Source organism: Indicator indicator, chromosome 27 (genome assembly GCF_027791375.1).
Source record: "Indicator indicator isolate 239-I01 chromosome 27, UM_Iind_1.1, whole genome shotgun sequence".
NCBI lineage: Eukaryota > Metazoa > Chordata > Aves > Piciformes > Indicatoridae > Indicator > Indicator indicator.
The window spans coordinates 9298734-9322021 of record NC_072036.1 but is presented as its reverse complement, the minus strand read 5'-3'; the positions used below and the strand labels follow the sequence as shown (position 1 = coordinate 9322021).

Below are 23288 nucleotides of genomic sequence, written 5' to 3'. Positions count from 1 at the left end.
AGAATCTGCTGAGGTTAAATTTTACCGGTCCAGCTCATCAGCAAGCCTTCTTAGGTTGTGTGCATGCTGCATTGCCTCTTCTACCAAGTCAGCATCAAAGAGAGAGAGATTGGCTAGTTTCTCTTGCAATTCCTTCTTTGCTCCATCTATTTCTGCGTAGAACCCTGATGCATTCTGAACAAAGGAAGGAAAGAAGAGGAAAACTGTAAAATAATCATGCCTGCATTTTGATTGCTAGGTTTTATTTTGTCATTTGTATTCCTATGATATTGTTGGTTTCTTTTCCATTGTTTTTTTTTAATGTTACGTTTTTAACATCAGAAAACAAAGGAAAGCTCTAAAAAAATATCCCATGAATATTAGTATGGTAAGAGAAGTGCAGAAGGATAAAAATAACCAAAATTCCAAGAATCCTTTGAAAAGGTACTTGAGAGAGGTGTAAAATGCAAAAGAAGTGTTGAGAAATGTCTTATCCTCTTCCATGTTTAAACCAGAATGGTGCCAATAACAAATCTTGCAGAGTGAAGTGTAAATAGGTGAAATAATTAAACCAGATCTTTGCAAAAATTCCCTCATTATGGTCCTTCATAAATTGGAAGATGGAATCCATTTGTTGGTGTGTGTTTTTTGTTTTTTTTTTTTTTTCTGGTTGGGCTGGTGATTTTTTTTGGTTGGTTGGGTTTTTTGGTTTGGTTTTTTTTTTATTTATTTTTCTTATTTTGTTACCCCTTCTCTGTGAAGTCTGTAGGACAGAATTTTTTTTTTTTTTTACTTCTATATTATTTTTATGCAACTAAACTAAAGAGTGCTGTGGTGTACTTATGCATCATCCCCTTACTTCATAGATCTTGGCACTGGTGTGGCTGCCACTCTCCCAAACCTGCCTCCTTGAGGAATAGCTTGAGGCACTGCCTTTGCCCCAGGGATGATTTGGTAATTGCTCAAGAGGAGCAAAGAGTTTAGCTGTACATCCGTGAGCTCTGCCACATCACAGAAAATGGGCCCTGGCCCCTCTCTTGTCTCCTTGCACAGAGATCTTACTAGGGTTAAGACATCTTAGGTTAGTCTAATTTGCTACCTAGTGGGGGAATATTAAGCAGTATTTCATTACCACGGTTTAAAAAGGAGAGGTTTTTATTTAATGGTCTAAACGCATGCCTTAAAAGTTCGAAATTCAGGACATATCTTTTAAACAAGTCACTGAGGCACTTACCTTTATTATCTCACTTAACTCAGAGTTGACCTTTTGTGGTCCTGCCAAAACAGTTGTGGCACTTAGCAGAATGCTGTTCACTTCATCTATTTGCTCTGCTATTTTCTCGTGTTGTTTCTAAACCAAAAATAAATGAAATAAAAATCACAAATCTGTCTGCGCATTTCTGAAATCCAGTCGTACCAGCTTTGTTAAATTTATTAGATTTAATTAAAAAATGGTGAACTAAATAGATTTTAGACAAATGTGAAGTTTTTCTTAGGCGTCTTTAATAGCTGCTTAGTGTAACGTGACTGCTGTGTTTTCTTGTCTCTGTGAAAGAAATGTTGGGTTTTATAAAATGGAGTAATTTCATTTCATATTACAGCATGAGCAGTTATTGGAATGGAGTGTTATTCAGACTACTGCCAGGAAAAACAAATTAAACATGGAATTTTTGTAGTGGTCTGCAGACTGATTTCTTATGGGTGATTTTTAAGTCTACAGGAGAGAGATCTCTTTTCATTATCTATAGTAAAAGTGATGTGAACAATCTCTTTTGTACAGCATCTGCTTTCGTTGTGAGGAGTAATGAAGATCCAACTGGCTAAAAACAGTGAAAAACTGCAACTACATGCATCAGGCTTTGCTTCATAAATGTGAGACAGGCTACAGCTTGGCACTGAGATTAGGAAACAATGAATCCATAGAAGAAGCTTTGTACATAAGGATGCCAAGCTGCTTGTAGAAAATTCCCAAGAGCAGCATGCCTGGTTTCTCTACTGAATTATTAGACCTTCCATATCATCATGAACTTCTCATGTGCTGCAAATTTCTGAGTCTCAAAACTCAGCCACTGATGCTATGAGACCAAGAGGTTGGCCTGAATTTGCCAGATCATTCTTCAAATCACACAGCTGCTCCTTAAATCTCTCTTCTCCAGAATCCAAACAATTTGAACCATTGAAATAATAAAAAAAAAAAAGGCTGCTTCAAAAAACCTCAAAGTTTTCTGTCATTTTCTTCCTTACAGAAGAAAAAGTAAAGAGAAAAGTTTTGGGTGAGACATTCTGGTTTTGCATCCCTTAAAGGAAACCAAAGAAAACAAAGAATCACAAAGCTGCTGAGAGAAGGAAAAGTAGCCTTTCTGTATGTCTGATGGTTTGGGTACTTTTCTGTGATAAGAGATCTGAAAATTCAATTTCCTCACCAGCCAGATGGGGTTAGAGCCTAATACCAACACTTCTGAGCAAGTCTCCTCCAAGCTCTCCTCTGGAGTGATCACTTTGTTCCAAATACTGAAACTATTAATTTGAACAGAACAGGAGGGAAAACTGCCATAGACTTACAGCTAGGCTGTTCACCCAGTAGGCAGAAAACCCAATGTCAAGGTATCTGAGGTGCAGCAGTTAGAGAATGGATTTGTGCTTGAAGATGCAATGACAATCATTTGCTCTTCCTGCAAAAATGGGGATGTTTAATAAGACAAGAGAGAAAGTTTGGACAAGAAGGTGTGAATACACTCAGCTCAGTGCAGAGTCTTTATAAAGAACTCTTTTAATGGAATTTAATTACTTTTGTGATCATGGAGTCCTTCCACATTATAAATCAGTACATAATAGGTGAAACAATCCCACTGCAATGTTTTTAGCAGCCATGCTGCATGGAATTTTAAGCTTCTTGGGCTTTGTTGTAATGGATCTTCCTAGTTCAGGCATTTGTGTCCATCTCTTCCTTGGCTTGCTGAGACATGCCATTCCAAAATTGTCATTTATTTTCACTCCATGAATAAGTAATAGTACTTTGCACTTCAACAACTTGTTTCTTAGATCTGGAGAGTCAAACTCATCCAAGATAATGGCCCTAGAAATTCTGTTTTTTTGGTGTGGTGATTCCTGAACCTAAATTGCTTGCATTCTACTATTGAAAGCCCTGGCAGGGATGGAGTGTTCACAGGCAGCAGTTATGACAAATGTGTTGTGCAGTACCTCCTGCCGTTGCAGACTGGCTGTGTTTTCCTTGTTGGTATCCTCTGTTTGTCTCACGTAGTCAAGTGCCTGGTCTAATGCCTCCTCCAGGTCTGACAGCCTCACATCCTGTTCACTGAGCTGCTCCAACACATCAGATACTAGAGATCTGGTGTCATTGTACCTCTCATGAAACTCTTCAACTTGCTGTAGCACTGGGAGAAAAATCAGAGGGCAATAATTAATCCAAAGCTTGGAGTTTTGACACTGCAATGATTTTTGTTGTCATTACTCAGGGGACAGTAAAACACATTTGTTAAAAGCTCACTTGGGAGATTCCACACACCTAGATTTTAACATCCCTCCTCTTTTGAAAAGGAAATATGCCTCTCCTGTTAGTATCTCATTTTTATCCCACTAATGCTCCTTTTCAAGTAACTTTTCCTAAATGAAATGAGGTTTGGCTTTTCTTGCTCTTAATTTGTTTTTCATTGTCACAGCTAACCAGACTATTCCAGGAGAAGAGCTTCCTTGCTCTCCTGGGGCTCTGACTCATGTTCAGCAAGCTGTGAGAATTATGCTGCCACTCTTTCCCATAGCAGCAGTTTTTCTCTCTCTGCTGGAGTTTGCTGTCCCCATGGCAGAGCTGGCAGGGGGTAAGGAAGATGTTCACAGTGGCAGTTTCAGCCCTGGCACAAACCTTCCTGAGCAGCTATTGCTGAGGTGCTGCAGTGCACAGGCACACACAGACACACATTCATGTTCCTCTGTCCATTCTGCCACGGGGGCAGCAGACACCAGCAGAGACTTGGGGCAGGCATTTGGAAGCAGCAGCATCTTCAGCACACCAGTTGGTGCTTGCCAAGTACCTGCTGGTCCTTCTCAGGAGCTCAGCAGTACATCCAGAGCTGCTCAGCAGTACATCTAGAGCTGCTCAGCAGTACATCCAGAGCTGCCCAGCCCATGCCAGCTGCACATCACCATGTGGGTGAAAGGAAGAGACTCAAAACTCACACTCCTCTGCTGCATTTCCCTCCTCCTCTGCAAGCTGCCTCTCGTTAGTGAAAGGCTTATGACGTTTGATCTCCTTCAGCATCTCCTCAGCCACACTCAGCTTCTGGGCAATTTCTTCAGGGCTCAGTTCTTGTTGAATTGCATAATATTTCATCTTGCTGCTGATTTCTGTGGGAAAAAGGAACAAATGGTCAATCCGGCATGGCTACAGAGAAGTAAATGCTGTGGAGTCCTTTTCCTTTTGTGAATCCAGATCATGCTGTTGGCAAAAGAAAGTTTTCATTATCTTCCAACTCTATCATAGGTAATTATTAAGTTTAATCCAGTCTTAAAATTGAACCTGTAAATAACTGACACTTGATGGCATATGTGGGGGGTTCATCAGAAGAGGATGAGATTAAGCAGGCATGGGTTATGTGCAGTATATGGGTTGGCATTTCTTATAGAGCAGGGTCATCATCTTATTTTGAGTTTTGTGGCATGTAGCAGGCTGGGACTTTCATCCAGGATCATGATTTTGAAGTGGTTCTCCAAAATGGATGTGTTTATTAAATAACAACAATGGCAAGGAGACTGAAATAACCTCTTTTTTCCACATGAGGAAATTTGAGGCACTCTAAAGAGGTAACACAGGGTTTCTGGCCTGATACTGCCTAGCTGGTTTGTAGATACTATTTCAAGGTTTTGGTCTCAGTTCAAAAAAATCTGTTGGACCCCTGCAATTGAAATTGAATTTACCCCTCCCCAGTGTAGGCATTACGAAGTTTACCCATTTGGTCTTGAATACCAACACCATCTCTTTTATGGCCCATGATGTGAGTAGCTTTGGCTTGTGTTCATTGTTGCTTTTGTGGATAACCACAGCTGGCAAAGCCAGCACTATGCATCTGTAAGACTTTTATTAAAAATAGATGAGTAATTGTAGCACAACTGATTCGCTGGCAGCCTGTCTTTGTATGCAGTTTCTTGCTGGCTCCTGAGTGTTATTGGTGATTTAAAGGCTCACAGTGAGCAGTAACAGATCATGACAAACAGCTCTGTGGATGTCTTTTTCCTTCTCATGGTGGCACAAGCATGTGCATGTGTCAACACATGCAAACTCCCTTCAGTAAAGAGTGACTTGTCTTCCTCAGGAGGGATGCCCCTGTAAAAGAATAGTTTTGAGCATGGTGAAAACAATTTTCACCTACATGTCTCCAACTGCTTCTGGGTTAACAAGCACTCTCATTTATTAACTGCTGCGAGTGTGGCACCTTCTATGATAACTCAAGCTGACTGTGCTATTTGTGTTCCAAACTAGGCACATATCTGCCTTCTACGGTCCCTGTCCTACCCCAAACCAATTAATAATACAACAGGACAATCCACAAAGGTCAGCCAGTGATGGTTAGTGACATATAACGGGGCTCATGCTGGTACTTTTGCTCAGTAATTGTATAAATAAAAGGTGATGGATGGCCACAGAGACAAAAGGGATTTCACATTACAGCCATAAAAAAGTAAAACAAATGTAACATCCTGTCAGCCTGGTCTCAGCCTGTCTCTTTTGTGTGATGGGATATGTTAACTTAATTATGTTTGTTGAAATAATTGTTGAAGCACCTATGGAGGTAAAGACAAGCAAAGGTAGCAGCTGATATGTAACTTCTCTGCACAAGCTGCTGCAGAGCTTGCACTCATCGCTCAAGACAGAGCTACTCATGTCTATTAATAAGGTATTTCTATTGAAAAAAGAGCTAGTTAGCCTCCACTGCTATTCAACCTTTCTATTCTGGTGCCATACACAGCTTTGGTGTACTGCTACCTTGCCAAAGGCTGAGGGAAATCAGTGTGCTTTGTGTCAGAATGGAAGCTTACATGGTGCAGATGTACTGGGAGGGCATAGGGATGCTTCTGAATAGAGTCACTTGGGGGTTTATTGCTTTCTGTAGGTACTGGAGACTGCAATCAATTTAACCTCAATTTTATGTATCAGCATGATAATGATATGTCATCGATATTCCAGATGAAGATGATCATCTCTGACTATGAAACCTATTTTAAGTGCAGTTTTGCTTGGGAAGTTGTTAACTGTAGTCATTTTTCCTTTGATATATAGGATAGTAAAAATTCTTGAGGGTGCAAGAGGTTTTATAGGCTCTAAATCAAAAAAGCTTCATCTAGGAAGGTATAAAATATATACATTCACAGTCAGAAGAGAAATTATGTTTTGAACTTTACGCTGGTTCTAGGGATTCTTTTATTCCTCTAGCATGTTGCCCAAGGATGGCCTTTGTAGATCTGCATCCCCTCACATCAAAAGAACAGATGAGCGTGACAGAGACAAAATGTGGCAGTTTCTACCAATATTTTATCATGAAAAAGCTCTTGGTTTCACCAAGAAAAAAAGAAAAGGAAGGTTTTGTTCTGGTTGTCAAACCAAGCCAGCCCAAGGTATCAGTTAGTTTTCAAAAGAGCAGTTTTTATCGTGGCATTGCAGGCTGCCAGAGCCTTACGTGTGGGTTGCTTTGTGAGGCTGCCCAGATACTGTGACATTTTTTTGCTGCAGGCTTCATTAATGCTTGCTTGACACTGAGCTAAACCAGAAAGAAATCTGTTTACCTTGAATGTTATCTTTCATATTACTGAGCTGCTGCACAAGCTGAGTGGCACGGTTGTTGGTCTTCGTGGTTTCTTTCTGTACCAGTAGGCCTTTGCTGGATGCTTCATTTCCCTATGAATAAACCAGAGGAGATAGATATTAGATTTCTTTTCAGATCCATATGCATGTGTGAGGATGAGCAGTGTAAACACACATTTTGCTTTCTCCTGATGAGCATGTGAAAGTCCATTTATCATATGAAGTGGTATTTACAGAGGAATTTCTAGTGAAGGGCTGTCATGTCAGTATTTTCAGAGTTGCACAGTGGGATATTAAAATCTGTCCTATATTTACCCATCATTTGCTGCAATCACACTGCCATAAATGATGCACAGTTGTAAAACTCCCATCTGCTGAGTCTCACAGGCATTCAGCAGGACTGACTGATTTTGGATATGCTGTTTCCTAAGACTGAAGAATAAGGTTTTTAGACCAGTGTCTCCCTCAAGTGAGATCCCCAGATCTGCGTAAGGATCCAAAACACTCCAAAGAGCATTGCCAGCCTCTTATACTACATTACATTGAAGGTTGCACTCTGCATTGTGTTCTCTTACATTTCTGTGTTTTGAAGTGTTTCATCAAGGCTAATTTAATTTTATGAGAGCATGCAGGTGAAACAGATATAGTGCAAATACTTCTGAAATCAATCTGAATTAGTTTAATGTTGGATACTTCACTTAATTAGAAATCAAAATATGAACTAGAAAGGCAGTGTCTGTCTTGGATTAAATGTTGTGTAGGGTGGTACAGGGGAACTCAGATCCTAGGGGGAGGTTTTTTTGTGGTTGGTGACAAATCTCTGACCACATTGAACAGTCTTTAACCCTACATCCCTCCTTTTCTGGGATGAAGACTTGCTAGGTTCTTTATGCTTTTAGTTCAGAGCTAAAGTAACATGGAAAGTTTAGAAATTAAAAATAGAAACAGAAAATTCTCCCAACTGTCTTTCAGGGCACTCCCACTCTTGTTTTGTAAAACTGGAAGTTCACACTAAATGTTAGGAAACATTTCTTTACCAATAGAGTGGTCAAACACTGAAACAGGCTTCATAGATGGTTGATGCCCCCACACCTGTCAATGTTTGAATATTGTCCTTAATAATATGCTTTAATTTTGGTCAGCCCTAAAGTGGTCAGGCTGTTGTACTGGATGATAGTTGTAGGTCCCTGCCAAATGGAACAGCAAACTCTCAAAGATCTGGCAGAGGGCTGTAAACAAACCTGTTCATCAAGTGTTGCTGCCTCTCTCAGGAGATTATTCATTTCATCTGCAGCATCATCAACCGGGATGGTCCGAAGCGCAGCAACGCTCTTTTTTTGGGACATTTCTGCCTGTATAGGAGAGAAAAAAAAAAATCAATACATCTGAGGGCAAGGCTTGGAATCTATGGGCTGAAAATTCATAGATCAAAACTGCATTAAAAATAAAAAAAATCATGGCTGTTTGTACCTGGAGATGAGTGGTGGTGGTGTTCAGGTCATTCAAGCGCTTTTGAGCTGCGACGCCTGTGGAGATGCTCAGTAAAGTGGATTTGCTCTCATCGATAGCCAGAGCTGCTAATCGGATGTCATCTGTCAAATCCCAGATGCATTTGTCACAGCCTGAGAACAAAACAAGAGAGTGCCATTTTTCTTTAGTGTTTCTGGCAGTTAACTGCAAATATCTCCAAGGCACTTCAGAGTGCTCTTCCCTTCCCTTTGTCATTGATGGATCCTAATGGGTCCCGTTTTTCTTTCACTTTCATCTGCCCAATTCCAAGGTTCCACAGGACAGTCATGGTGCTTCCAGCTGAACAGCACCAGATGGGACTGCTCCAAGAGGCTGCCACAGCAGCTCTGTACTAAACAGGGAGAGAGGGAGAGAGGAGGTGTTTCCTGGCTATTCCCTAGAGGATCTGCATGTTTGTGGCCTGAAAACAACTTCCTTCTGTCAGAACCCAGAACTCTGTGTTTAAAATTTAGTGGTATGAGAAGTAAGGATGTCCCACAGAAGGGCTCTTGGCTGCTCTTGGCTGTTTGATTAGGAAGGTAGCTGCTAAAAACACATTTATAACATGTTTAGAATACACTTGTGCAGAACTATATCCTTGTTCCTACTGAATGCTTGCAATACCACCTTGTTAAAACAACACTGGTGTCACCAACTAAATGCCAGAGACTTAGGTGAACATCAAACAAAGATTCCTGCAAAAATTTCTGGTTGGTATTACATGGTCTGTATTTTTGATGGCAGCAGTTCCCAACTGTTTTCCTTCTGGTTGCACTTCCAGGCACATGACTCATCTTCTTGGAAGCTGGTTTGGGAACCCATGTGTGCTACAGAGGCATAATTATTCTAACATTAAAAAATGTATCAGTGGTTACCAGTAGTTACAAGATAGTACTTCTGGAAAATCCTCAGGCTTCCTGTCATTGGAAGAGGGGAGATGGAAAAGCAACTGACTGATGGATATATTTCAAATTATCAACAGCAACAATTTATATTAGGTGTACAACTAGACAACTGGAAATTATATGCAATCTGGCAATTGTTTGGTGGCAGGTTTAGGGCCAGAATGTTATTTTTTAAGCACTGTGCCTCGAAGTCTGTGAAAGTGGCTTTGGTGATACTTCTCTGCTGCTGTGTGGTTTGTACCTGAACAGTCACAGGTATCAGTCTGTATCACAGAGTGGGATAGACTCAGTCAGGCAAGGGAGAACACGTTTATATACTCAACCAGCAGGGCACTGTGCATAATCACGTCTGAGCACCCTGTGGGACCAAGGTCAAAGCCCCCAGCCCACTGGAAAATTGAGCCCTCAACTTTAGATACATCTAAATACAAGAGTGATATCAATTTCTGGTATGCACATGATAATCTTCTTACTGATGGTGGGGCAGTCTGTGCCAGTAGAAGCTTCAGGACTGTCTCCAAGGCACTCTCCAGTCTGGCTGTCACACATTCTGCCTCCACAGTTACATTCTGGGGGAAAAAATAAAGCATTTTTGAAAGAAGAATCTTCAAAATGTACAACTCACTTTCCCCCTCCCAAGACTAGTGAGCATGGGTAGTCAAACCAAAATCAAGAGACTGAGATCCCTGGGGCTATTTAGTCTTGAGAAGAGAAGACTGAGAGGGGATCTGATCAATGTCTATAAATATCTGAGGGGTGGGGGTCAAGTGGAGGGGGCCAGGCTCTTTTGGGTGGTTCACAGTGATAAGACAAGGAACAATGGGTTCAAACTAAAACATAGAAGATTTCACCTCAACATGAAGAGAAACTTCTTTACAGTGAGGGTGACAGAGCCCTGGAACAGGCTGTCCAGGGGGGTTGTGGAGTCTCCTGCTCTGGAGCCTTTCCAAACCCAGCTGGATGCATTCCTGTGTGGATTACCCTAAGTGATGCTGTTCTGGTAGGGGGGTTGGACCTGATGATCTCTTGAGGTCCCTTCCAACCTCTGATACACTGTGGTACTGTGACTTCTTGGAGTGATTTTTTTCCTTCAATATGTCAAAAAGGCTGGGTTTTGCATTGCAGTCAAGTTGGACCAGATAAAGTATAAGGTGAGAAACAGAACCTGAAAGCCTCTGCCAAACTGACTTGTTAAACCTCCCCAGCTGGTCACAAGGAGAGGCAGGGAGGCCAGAGCTGCCCAGCTGGCCCACTCCTGAGCATCACCCTCTCTAGACTAGAGTTGGATCAGCTGGGCAACTCTTGACTTCCCATCTAGGGAGGCCCTAAACTGGCCCTTCCAACTCTGGGCCGTCACCATCTGGAGAGGATGGTGTTGAGGAGCTGGGCTAAGAAAAGCAGTGCAACTGAAGTTAATCAGTAGTTATGAATCTCTCCATAGCCCTCTGGAATTTATCAGTGCTGTCTCAGGCTGCCACTAAATAAGCCTTCCAGCTGTCAGGAGTTGATAGTGGACTCCAATTCCATCCACAGCTTGAGTATATCAAAAAGTAAATATCTCCTACCACTTACAATGAAGAATAAATGAGCATTCACATTTGTGTAGACTTGAGTAAGCTACTTTTTTATTGCCAGCACAAGTAGCTTTTCAAAAAGTGTAATTTTTAATCTAAAGTGTTTCTTTCAAGGCTTAATTGGCCTTTTAAAATATATTATTTTAAAGATTAAAATTGTCTTGGAACACTTGGAAAGAATAACAAAAACTCAAGCTGAACATGAGAGCAGCAGTGACTTATCTGCAATTCATTTTGCTCTTGTGATTCATGGTTTCAGCAGAATCTCATATAACAGAATTGTTTACTGCTCTTTTATTGCATCCCATTCATTGTTCTCCAGGAATTACACTTGCATTTACATTCCACACTGAACATTTGAGGAATGATCAGGGAAAATGTGCCATACAGCTTCAGAGTCAAACTGATGCAGTGACATTGGAATAGTTCTGTGTCAGTGAATCGGTTTTAGTAGAACTACTTGGTTTTTGTACTAAGAGCAGAATTCAGTTATGAATTTTGTGGAAAGAGCTAGAAGTGATCCATATCCCCAGTTTGTGTTCTGATCCTTGAGGGAAGGACCCTAGAGAAAAGGTTGGGAGGGAGCCCCAAGGTCTTTGCTCTTAGCACCTGCATTTTGCCTTTTGCAGGGGCTGCTCCTCAGTGATTTGAAAGTGAATGTAATCTTGTGTCCCAGAGCCAAAGCAAGGCCAAGGTCCTACTTGGATTGAACTCCATGTTAATCAGGAGAATAATTACATGAGAGGTTGTAAACCTCTGCGACCCTTCTATGATGCTTTGGTAAGATCCTTTGAGAAGCAGTTTACCAGACCCTGGAAGTACCCTGACGCCTGGTATGGAAATAGAGTGACCAGGAAGATTACACAGACATGTGGGAAATGCAGAACGGCTTAGGTTGGAAGGGACCTTTGAGATCATCTATTCCACTAGTGTAAAAACTAGCAGGGATTGCATCAGGACAGGAAGGACAAGCATATTCCTGTAAAATTATTTTAGAACACCACCAGTCTGAGTGGTCATGTTGGGCAGCATGTGCCATGACCAAACATAAAGCTGAAGTCTCTGCCCAAAGACAGCTTACAGACTCTTATTTAAAGCAAGATACAGGACAGAACAGTGCATATATTCATCCTGCCCAGGCGTTTGAAATGCTGGATTTTGGGGTCTGAGACTTGCTCACAGGAAAGGGAGAGCGCGCTAGTGCCTGGGATGATCCCACTGAACAGGAATCCAGATTATCCTGCCGGGAGCACTCCCTGCCTCTATGGACCGCAGGTGTCTGATGACAGCTTCAGGCATCTCTGATCTTTGGGAAGTGATCCACAGCCCATGCTGTGCTGCACTCTGCTCAGCTCAGCTCTCCCAGACTCCAGACACTACCTGTGCAGTTTTTGGCGACTCTGGCATCCCCGTAGAAGCCTGGAGCGCATCGCTCGCACTTGAAGCCCGCCGTGTGGTGCAGGCAGTTGCGGCACTGCCCCGTCACCTCATCACAGTCTTCAAAAATCAGGTTTGGGTCGGAGTTGCCACTGCAGTCACATTTTTTACAAGCGCTTCCAATTAGCAAAGGGTTCCCATAGTAACCAGGGGCACACCTGAAAGGAAGAGCGAGCCCAGCGATGAGGAGCGATGACATTCCCAGCTGTGATACTGTTTATTCTCTGAGCTTGTTTATGCCACCAGGAATTGATGACAGTCTGCACTGCTATTCAACAGAAGGTAAATTGGGAGCTGTATTCCTGCAGAGGCTGCTTTGTGCTCTAATCTCAGTCTGTACAGTTATAAATTTTTCCCTTCTTGAGCACTGCTGGTATCTCAATCACACCAGTCTGCATTTATTATTTGTATGTGTGTGTGTGATTCTTGAGCAGTAAAATTATTTGTTCCCTATTGTTTTAAACCCTGTGACAGCATGACCTTGGCAGAGAGGCAGCTCTAGTGTTTATTGTGATCTCTTTCAGCTTTGGATCTCACCAATTATATTGTGTTATATAGGAAACTGGGGTAAGAGGCTGCATTTCATGATGCTGAAACTCAGAGGAAGTTCAGACTTTATTTCCATTATAATGCATATAACAAAGTACTGAGCAGAAAAGGTTTATAGAAATACTTCTGTGGTGAGGCACTGGGATGGTTTCTGGTTTTTGCCAAACAGGACAGGCACTGAAGTAGTTTTTCAGATGTGTTTGATGTTAACCTGCTGGCTGAGAGCAGAGACCAGCACAGGAGGGGAGGATTCCTCTGTTGGTTTGCAGAAGAGGGAGGAAGGTAACAAACACCACAGGAAAGATCTGAAATGGGTCCAAATTGCCTTTCATGTCTTGTCATGTTTGGAAAGCATATCAGTGGAAAAATTTCTACATCTTAAAATGGAAGCTGACACTGTGGTGGTTTTTGAAAGTCTAAAGAAACCAGTGACACATAACAGCCCTGGGTGACCAGTGGCCCTGAGCTAAGAAAGCAGGTAATAGATGTGGTGTCATTATTGGGAAAGAGAGAATCTCAGATAAAGGAGTTTCTGCTGGTTTTTTACAAGCCAGAGGAACATCTGCAGAACAACCAGTGAGGTGTACAGCTGGCACTGGTGTGGGCATGGATCAGTTTACAGGACAAATCCTTGAGCAAGGGCTTTGCTAGAGGAGCTGGCAGCTGGAACAGCAGTGGATGTACTGGAGGAGTCAGCTGGCAGGACAGGGGCAACCCATGCCATTCTTGGTGTCACTGTGAGGTGATGGGAGGGTCTATAACCCAGCAGCCTGAGGCATGGAGATCAGAGAGTCATATTCCCAAACTGGGAATGAAGAATTACTGCAGGGAGGGGGAAAACTAACTGGTGCTGACTAGAGAAATTGAAGGATTGAACTCCTGTTGCACTGTTGCAAGGAGTAATTGTGTTTCGTCCTGTTTTATAAACCAGTTGTCTTTTCTCCATTCTGTAAGGTCCTGTTTTAAGATGCTGTTTGCTCTGCTGTTTGTGCATAGGGAAGGTGACTTCTCAGGAAGTTGAGCTGCAGTTTCCCAGAGTCTAGTCAGGGACCTGAGCTGGGGTCTGTTGTGTTCTAAAATCACAGTCAATAGAAGTTCTGCTATATCTGAAAGATGAAAATGTGGGAGATCTGATAAAAGCTTCCAGTTTTGATCTGTTCCTACATTTCCTGACATTTTTTTTTTAATAGAGTAATTTCCTCAGCACTGCTTTGTTCATGTTCCAATTCTGCACCCCCAGAGCAAAAAACACATAAAATTTTCAGCATCTTAATATAAACCACTTGGCTGCCTCAAATAGTGCTTTTGTCAGTGACAAAGACTCTGTTTGTCTCTTTGCAGCACTGCCAGAATCTTTGGTGCAGATCTTATCATTGGGGTGACCCAGATGGAGAGAATAAAAGTGTGTCCTGGAGTTTTCTGCACCCTCCCAAGAACTGTGACTGCGACACAAAGTGTGATTTAACTGGCTCTGGTGGAGTCACTCCCCATTCCCACAGGAGTAGGAACAGGCAGTGATGGATAATGTTGCTTTTTAGTCATGCCAAAAGTCTTGCTATAATTTTCAGTGTTTCAGCCATTGTGGCTTTTCCCCAAATTTCAGAATTTTGGGATGTTTATAAAGTTTGAAAAAATAAAAACTCTCTGTGTTTTAATATTTATTTTTTTCCTCTGCAGAACCATTTTATTTATTCTGTATTCTCAAAACCCTACAGAGTTGCTTTTTTAATTCTCTGTAGTTAGGTGTTTTTCAAAGGATCATGTGTATAATGTGGCCATCAAGTCACAGATAGAAGCCACTAAGCAATGCTGGGGTCAGGCTGGTGTTTTGTTCAGCTCTATCTAGCTCTAGCTTTCAGGCAGCATCACCATCTATGTACTATTCCCACCAGGCTCACAATGTCTGCCCTCTCCTCAGGACAAGGTAATTGTTTTTTTTTCTTATTTTCTGAAATATGTCACACAGTTCACTGGCCAGAAATGTAGTGGATAGTCCCTCACATCCTCACAGATAACATTTTGTAGTTAGTGCTGCTTTTTCTGGCCATCTGACTCACATTGTTAGCCATATCTCCTCATCTGGAGTCACTGTCTGAAACATATAGGAACTGTTAGAGCTCAAAACAAATGTGTCACCTTCACTTTCCCCTTCCCTTTGCCACTCACAGGGCTAAACTGCTCTTCATCTCTTTTGAATAACTGGTGGCACTTGAGCAGAGGCTACTGGGTGGAAACACTGCTCAATCTCTGGACTTCATGGCCTGAAATAGTAAAGGCTGATGGCAAATGTCATTTCCTCTATGGTATCAAGAAATGGATCTTTGTTGCTACCCAAGAATATTTCCTCTCCCATAATAAAACTTTTAAATCATCTTTGTTTCACTGTGTAGCCTTGTTTTCTTCCTATAATTATTGCTGGGTTAGGAATTAACTTCTTCCCTGGCAATGTCTTTTCCCTTTGGACACAAAAGTATCATTTGTTCAGTTATTTCTTTTAACATTTGGGCATTAACAAAACTTGGGTTTCATCTGCCACCACCTTAATGCCGAGTCCAGGAGCAAAATGATTCATTCCTAGATTTTGAATTGGGAAGCTGTTTTTCTCAGTTCCTAGCAAAGGCGTCCGTGATTTCACAACAGCAGCTGCTGGCAAACCTGAGCTGGACAGGTTTGTGCCAAACCACTGGAGTGGCACAAGAAATCCTCCTCCTCCATGAATGCCAGAGGAAATGGAGCGGATTGCTCCTGGTGTGCTCGCTGAGATCCCACACACTGCCTGTGGAGGGATGTCCTGCAGCTCCTACCCTGTGGTGCCTGTCACTGACCTTTGCAACCAGCTCAGCAGGGAGTGCAGCAAGCAGGACGTGGTCTTCCTCTGCCTAGGGGCATGAGCTGCTATTTTTGCTGCAGGGATGGAGAGGGCAATGCCCCTTCTCTCTCAGGATCCTCTGGTTCTTCTGCTAGCATGGTGAAAGCACAATTGCTGCCAGTGGGAGCAGAGTGGTGGCAGCAGTGGGACAAGCAATCCATTTCTCATTAGTTTTGAAAACACTTTTCGCTCTTTCTGACATAAATGGGCACAGGACCAGGAGCCTAGCAGAAGGAAAGTGCTTGCCATTTAGACCAGCAGTTAGTCAAGGACTAACACAGTGACCAGGACAGGCTGATTTCTTTCTGTAGCTTTTTCTAACTCATCTACACAGCTTTGCCTTCCGTGAGACAGATGCAGTGTCAGGCTGGGTAGTAACTACTAGAAAACAAACCTGGTGCTGTCTTCTGCTGTTGCTATGCATCTCCTACTCCTTTCATAGAGTTTGAACTGCTTGTAGTCTAGGCTGACATTTTAATGACCATTAGGAAACCTTGCTGACCTTGTAATTGTCTGCTTTATGCTTTGTGTATAAATCTGACATTTTGGAAGAACAAAAGAATACAGCCAGAGTCCTGGAAACAAGGGTGGTTTCTTTATTTTTGTGCCATCTCTCTAAAGGGCTCTCACTATTGCTGTCACTATCTTGGTGATGAGGAGGTAATAGGCTGATGTTTTGCATCATCTATGGAGGCAAAAGCCTTCACTGTTCATGTTTTTTTATCATGCCTTTTTCATATTGCTTTCTCTTTACAACTTAAGCATCCCCTTTCCCCTTTCTCTGATAGTTAAGCATCGTTTGAATTCACGACTTACCTATAAATAACAGTTGCCTGAAGTCTTAAATACTTCAGGGGCTTTAAGTAAAACCAAAATGAGGTGTTTAGTAAGGCAACATCTGAGCCATCCTGTACCTCTCAGTCTTTCTGTTAGAGCTGTTTTAATTTATTGGCTGCTCATGGAGAATTTCTGAATTATAATCAGGCCTCTGACATTCATTGAATCATCATCCATGTGTACTGAGTAAAATGGTCTTTTACAAGATAGGAGAGTAAGTTTTATTCCTGCTCAACAGCTCCATTATTCATGTACTTTGCTATTTGGAAGATATTTACTAGAAATTGTTTATGGGCGTAAGGGAAAATTGAAAATCAACACTGGCTTGTGGTTCTTTGCTTGACTTTATTGAACTATGTCTATGAAAGGCATTTAAAACTTAACTAAAAGGTGCTCATTAAGAATTTGACTCAAGAACGGGTTTTCTCATTCCTTTTTGAAAAATAACTTTGGTGGAAGCTTGCTATAGCTTTTTAGAGTAGTAGATTGCATGAGGGATCTGTGTGGTGGTTATTTGCCACTTAGCTGCTGGTTCTGATTTGTATTTTGCATTTTGATTTGTAAGTTGTGTTCCTTTTAGGAGGACCACCACAAGAAGGCACACAAAGTGCAAGAAACCCATCAAAATACATCAGGTGTAAATGACAGACATGTCTTACTCTGACTTGTCTCCATAGCAAGTTCTTATGGTTTTTAGAAGGAACTGGATGAGATCCTTTAACAGAAGTTATTCCACCCGATGAAAACACAAGAACAAGATTTTTTTCCTGTATGGCAAGATTCCCTCCACACCTTCTGAGCTTCAATATTGTTGACCAGAGAGTCATCCTATTAGTTTCTTACCTTTCACAGTTGGGTCCTGCGTAGTTTTCCTTACAGACACAGCGCACACTTCCACCTTTTCTGTAGCAGGAGACTGCAAAGCTGGAATTTCATTAGAATAAATAGTTAGAATAGAAGAAAATGGCTAGCACTTGGGAGTGTTTCTTTATTACATTATGGACATTTGCTGTCAGTGTGAGCTCTGGCTCCTGGTTACACATTGCTGAATAGATCTTTTTAAGTTCTATATGTTATTCACATTATATCCCTTGTTAAGTCTTTTTAATTAGTGTAGAAAGCACTAATTAGTGTACAGCACTATGGAGGTATATAAATACAGATATGAATGAATTCTTGCCTTGCAGTGAAGATCAGACAGACCCCTGGGTTTTGGTACACTCATTTTAGGTAAGGGACTTTGGGTAAATGTATATGTCATGAAAATGTAATTGCTTCCTGTCTCTTATTCTAAAGGGTAAAATATTGCTTATGAAAGACATCATCCGTGGCCACTTCAGGGACTGAGATTCTGGAGTGGGTGCAGCAATTTCCTATGTAAATCCTACAATTTTACTCAAATCCACTCCGGAAATACTGAGTGGTGAAAAGTGACCACAGTGATGCCATGTGGTAATTGAGGCTGTTCCACCATCTCTCTGAGTAAGCTGGAAAGAGCCTAGGACTTCTGAAATCAACAAGCCCAGGCAGCAATACTGATTACAGTAATGGCTTGGCTTGTGATTTTCACTGCTGTCACCCTGAATCATGAATTCTTTTGATTTGTTATAATTTCAGGACTTAACCAATGTTTTACTAAATATGAGACCCATGGAGCAGCAGCAGCCAGATGTGGAAAGTGCAAACTGTGTACACTTCACACACAGGAATGGACATATCTTAAGTACATTCACAAGAAAAAGACATACAGTCCTAAGGACATTTCCAGTTAGTTTGCAATGTGTGAGTAAATTCCTGCCAGCACTGGAACTTGATCAGAGCAGTGAGTGGCAGCAGCTGCCAGCTGCAGGCTCGGGGTTGTTAAACACAAGTCTTGAGTCCACGCAAGTGCTTGGCACCTGTGGCCAGGTTGCATCCCTTTCACACAGAAGAACAAAAGACTTAGGAGATGGGAAAGAGTACAGTCCACACGCTGCTTGTTCCAGGAACAAGCAGCACGAAAAGCTGATGAGAATTCCTGCTTTGTTTCAGTTCCTACCAGCATTTCTCAGCTGGTTGGACAACCAGGGTCAAATAAATCTGTGTCTGGACCTCTGCTGTCTCGAACCATTTCATATAACCAGAGAGAATATAAAAAGAGATTCTTCTGACAGAATTCACGAATTAACTTCTGTAAAACTTATGAGAACATATTGAGAAAATAAAAAAAAGTTTGGCAGCCTTCCTCTTCTTTTACAGAGGCTAATTCCTTCACATAGTTGAAAAAAACCCCACATTGTGGATGAAAGCTATGAAATAAGACTGAAGCCTTCCTGATGTTTTGTTTTATTATTTATTTCTTAGGGAAAAAGAGTTCATGTAATTCCCTCAGATCTGAAAAGAAAGAATGTCTACTGGACTGTGAAGCAATCTCCATCCTCCTTTTTTTTTTTTTTAATTCCACAAAGCTGACATGAGACTTCATGTGGAATGCCCAAAAGTTGTTCCAAAAGCTCCCAAGATAACAGATGTGAAGACAGAAACATCTAGAGACACACAGATGAATCCTAAGGGGAAAAAAAAGTGTGTCTGATGAGTCTGGCAGCTTGCAGATTTGGTTACTTTGTCTAACTTTTTTTGCATTCATTGGCTATTTCCAAAGGAAAACAACATCCTTGGAATGTTCTTTATCAAAGGCTTTTAACTTTTCTCTGTTTTCTGGTAGGGGTCCTGTTTTGCCTTGATATAAATGGAGTAGGATTAATGGAGGAAAAGTCTGAAAAAATAAGGAGGAATGGTTGTTCATCGTGTTTAGTTATGCAAGGCTGGATGTTGCTCAATCATTATTTGCCTGTTCCAGACCCAGCTGAAGGCTGTGGCTGTGGTCAGATCTTTCTCATGCGAGAAGCTGAACAAGCAATCTCTGCATGCTATTTAAGTAAGGGGTATGAGGCAAATTGGGATCAGATGTTCCTTTAACTATTGCTTTCCAGACTTTTCTAAGGGAAGCCACTAAACAACTGAAGTGGATTTTTACTGGGGTAGTTTTAAAGGGGTGACATATCACAGAACATAGAATATCCTGAGATGGAAGGGGCTTGGTGGGGATCATCAAGTCCAATTCCTGTATCACTGCTAATGGTGAAGCATCTGCATTTGGCCCCTTGGAGCTCTTGTTCTCTTTTCCCAATTGCACTCTGGTGCCCTTTTGTGTTTGAGACTTCCTTACCTCTAGTGGTCTGGATTAGAAGTGTAATGTCCCTAGCAGAAGGGCTAAAGAGCATGTTGAAGCACAGATTTCTCCTTGGCCTTTGCATCCATCTCCCACAGCACTGGCAGAGACAGCCTGGAGCTCAGGTCCCTGCTGGTCCCACCACACTGAGCCCTGCTGGGGTCATGGGTTGGTCAGCTCTGTGCTGTCTGGGTGCACAGCTGCACGCCTGCTGGACTGCAGCACTGGGCAGGGGGCTGGGTGAATGCAGCCCCAGGCATGCTCTGTCAGATCAGACTGCGGGGAGAACAGGCTAGACCATACTTGAGTGACCATGTTGAGCAAGCTCTGTGTCTCCCCATGTGGTAATGCCTCAAGTGTTTGCAGCCCAGGTTGTTGCTGAGAGAGCAGCTCCTTCAATGGTTGGCCCTGGTGCTCTTAAAGGTCTTTTCCAGATGAAATGATTCTATGATTCCTTACACCAAAGTGGCTACTTTGTGCTGAATAGGTTAAAAAAAAATCCCCAAAACACTATTTCTGGCCCTGCAGCCACTACTTAATCTGAAGGAAGTGGTCTGCTTAGTCTGTGAACTTGCTCACTTCTAAGCCTTTCTACATGTGAGCAAAGCCAGGTTCTTTCCCTGTCTCTGGAGGATTTTCTCTAATCCAGGCAAAGCTGCAGTTTTTCAACAATAGCTGTTGTCCACCCCACAGCCCTCCTCACATGTCTGCAGTTCACTCTGAAACTGGAACTTGGCTGGTGTGCTTTTGCTCCATGGCCATTTTGAGCCTGTTTCACTGAGCAGATGAGCAAAACACAGCTCATCCCACCTGAAGGCTCTGTGAGTAATCCTATGGCAACAGCAAACAAATACAGGGAGGAATTTCCCCTTTGCTGACACGCTCTGCTGAAAGCAGAGTGGGAAACCACACAAGGGGAATACACAGCTTGTTAAAAACCAGCTCCAACCCACTGGCAAATATTTACTAGCATCTCCTCTGTGTGTAGTGGGATTTGCTTAGATGCTTCTCTCTCACAGCACAGACCTCAAGCAAGAGGAAGTTCATTAATTTATTTCAGCTGCGTTACTGACGTGCCATGAACAATTTCTGTCAGTTTGCAGTTACTTATTTCTTCTGAAGGCACAAAGAGGATTACAGCTGGAGCTCTTTGGCTTGGTCTTGGTTTTCTGTCAGGGTTCAGAGTTTCTTGCCCCAAGGTGGCTGGGCATCAGCTGAAGGGGCACCATACCTGTCACAAGATCCTCCAGCCCTTTGCTTTTAACTGTTACTGTACTAACCAGATCCAACTGCTGTTGTCTCAGAAGACTGCCAGGCTATGCTTTTTTTGTGGTTGATTTTACCTTCCAGAGGCCATGGATCGTTCTTTCTGATGTCTGTGTCTCAGCAACATACATCACTGGTGCCACCTTCCTCAGGAACTGGTCAGTAATGGAATCTTAAAAGTAACCAGACAGCTGAATAATCTCTCCTATTTAAAAAAGGATAAACTTGGATTTGCTCAAATATTTCCTCCTTCCGCTCGGTAAGAATTGATATGAGCACTTCAGGGTATTTTACACCTTTTAAATGAATGCTGTTTCCTGTGCTTACACATGTGAGCAGCTGGTAGTCCTTTTATTTTCCCCAGGTTGGCAAGAGCAGCAGCCTTTGTCTCCTGCATCCAGGAAGGGATGCTGACCCCACCTTGGAAAGGGCTAAAGAGAAGCAAAGACTCTTTACTTACTTGGCAAGTGCTGGCAGGGGGCAGGGGCAGGGCTGGCAGAATGTGGGCACTCCTCTGACCACGTCACCAATGAAGCCATCTGGGCAGCGCTCGCAGTGCTGTCCTGTTGTGTTTCTCTGGCAGTCCTGCAGGGGAAAGAGAGAGAGTGGTGACAATGTTTGCAGGGAGAAGAAGGGATGTGTTAGAGAAATTCATGGACAACAGATTCAGAACTGGATGTTAAAAGGACTGAGGAGGTATGTACCCTCTGGCATACTCTAATACAGCAACTGTGGATGCTGGTGGAGTATGAAGCAGAGACTTCAGAAACAGGCCAGGCTAGGTGCCCTCTCCAAACAGCATCTGCTGGAGACCTGATACAGTCCACAGAGACCTTTGGTCAAGCCCTGCAGGAGATCTTTTGTGCTGCATTCAGGGTTGATGCAGGTGCAAGGAAATGACTGTGGTGCCCCAGTTTGTTCTCTAGCAGTCATTTAATCCCATCACAGGAGCTACTGTGCTGTCAGCAGCTGGCAGTTCCCTGTTAGAAGCTGGGTGTGGGGTTTCAGGAGAGCTTGCAGTGGCAAGGAGTTCCCCAGCATGGATCAAAGGGCACATTGACCTCTCTGTGGCTGAAGTTTCTTCAGTAGCTCCAGGCTAGGGGCAGGTGAGCTCATCTTGCTAATGATTCATCTGAGTCAGTCACTACAGATTTGAAACTCACTTTCTACTCCAAACATGGTATGTTCTCTGAAGAAAAGAGTATAAGGAGGGAGGAATGTGAATAGAGAAGAGATTTAATAAAAACAATAGTGGTTTCACTTGCACAAGCATTGCTAAATGAGCTTTATAGTCAAGTATTAAGTGTTGTAACTGATTTAGTGGCAAAATTCAGTCCTGGCAATGCTGATGTTTTGGGTTTGTTTTCATTCCTAACTCTGTGTCCAGACATCATCAATCTTGCTTTGAAAAGTGTCATTTTAGCAAAGGACACTCACTCTTTTGAAAGCACATCTGATGTTCTTTCAGTCAATCATCTTCCTTATTTAAATCCCATTAAAGCTCCCCAGTTAGGACTCACTAGTTTAGCTCAGATCTCTTTTGATTTTAGCAGACTTTGCCTGCCTTGCTGCACATTTTATAGTCACAGAGAATCCATTGCACAGCAATTATTTATTTCACTAGGAACAGCAAGTACAACATGATAAGGAAAGGAAAAAAGTAGATCTTTTTATTTTTATGTATCTTTAAATAGATTAGGCATCAATAGTTGCAGAGCTAAAGGTTTTTTCCATAGTGATATTTGCTATAAAGAGGAGAGCATTTAGTATACAGAAACCCAGAAGATGATTCTGAGTAAAAGGTTCTAAAATGAGAGAATACAGAAAGCTTAACTAGGAGAAAGAGAAGGAGGGAGAAAGAAACTTGGTTAGAACAGAGAAGCTGAGAGCAAATCAAGGCAGACTGTCAGGCAGCTGCTGGGGAGGTGTCCAGGTCCCACACTCTGGCAAGAGTGTGCTGACCACGAGGCACAGTGTGAGCCAGAAGGCAATGGAAGGCTAAAGCAGTTTTAAAAATCGTTTGCATTTGTCATTATTCAATGAAAAAGTGATGTTAATGTACCACAAGAAAGAGGACAGCATTGGCATTGAGTGCTTGAAAAGAAAGAGCAATCCTGTATCTGAAGCATTGGTGGGGCTGCTTTCAGTTGTAGCCTTCATCGCTTTCTTTGTTGGCATTCAACAAGTCCAAGTGCCAGGTGCTGCACTTCGGCCACAACAACCCCATGCAGAGCTACAGGCTGGGGTCAGAGTGGCTGGAGAGCAGCCAGGTGGAAAGGGACCTGGGGGTACTGGTTGACAGCAGCTGAACATGAGCCAGCAGTGTGCCCAGGTGGCC

The 23288-nt window shown here is 42.4% G+C and overlaps 1 protein-coding gene across 1 annotated transcript in view; it reads right to left on the bottom strand.

Moving 5' to 3' along the window:
* Positions 1-23288, bottom strand: part of LAMA4 (laminin subunit alpha 4) — a 93115-nt gene that overhangs the window by 42993 nt on the left and 26834 nt on the right. The window contains exons 3-13 of the mRNA XM_054393196.1: positions 21411-21535; positions 17317-17397; positions 12162-12376; positions 9681-9776; positions 8264-8415; positions 8035-8145; positions 6775-6886; positions 4174-4341; positions 3181-3374; positions 1214-1330; positions 26-174 (exon numbers count right to left, since the gene is read on the bottom strand). Of these exons, the coding sequence (XP_054249171.1) occupies positions 26-174; positions 1214-1330; positions 3181-3374; positions 4174-4341; positions 6775-6886; positions 8035-8145; positions 8264-8415; positions 9681-9776; positions 12162-12376; positions 17317-17397; positions 21411-21535 (1520 nt within the window). The remainder of the gene's footprint in view (positions 1-25; positions 175-1213; positions 1331-3180; positions 3375-4173; positions 4342-6774; positions 6887-8034; positions 8146-8263; positions 8416-9680; positions 9777-12161; positions 12377-17316; positions 17398-21410; positions 21536-23288) is intronic.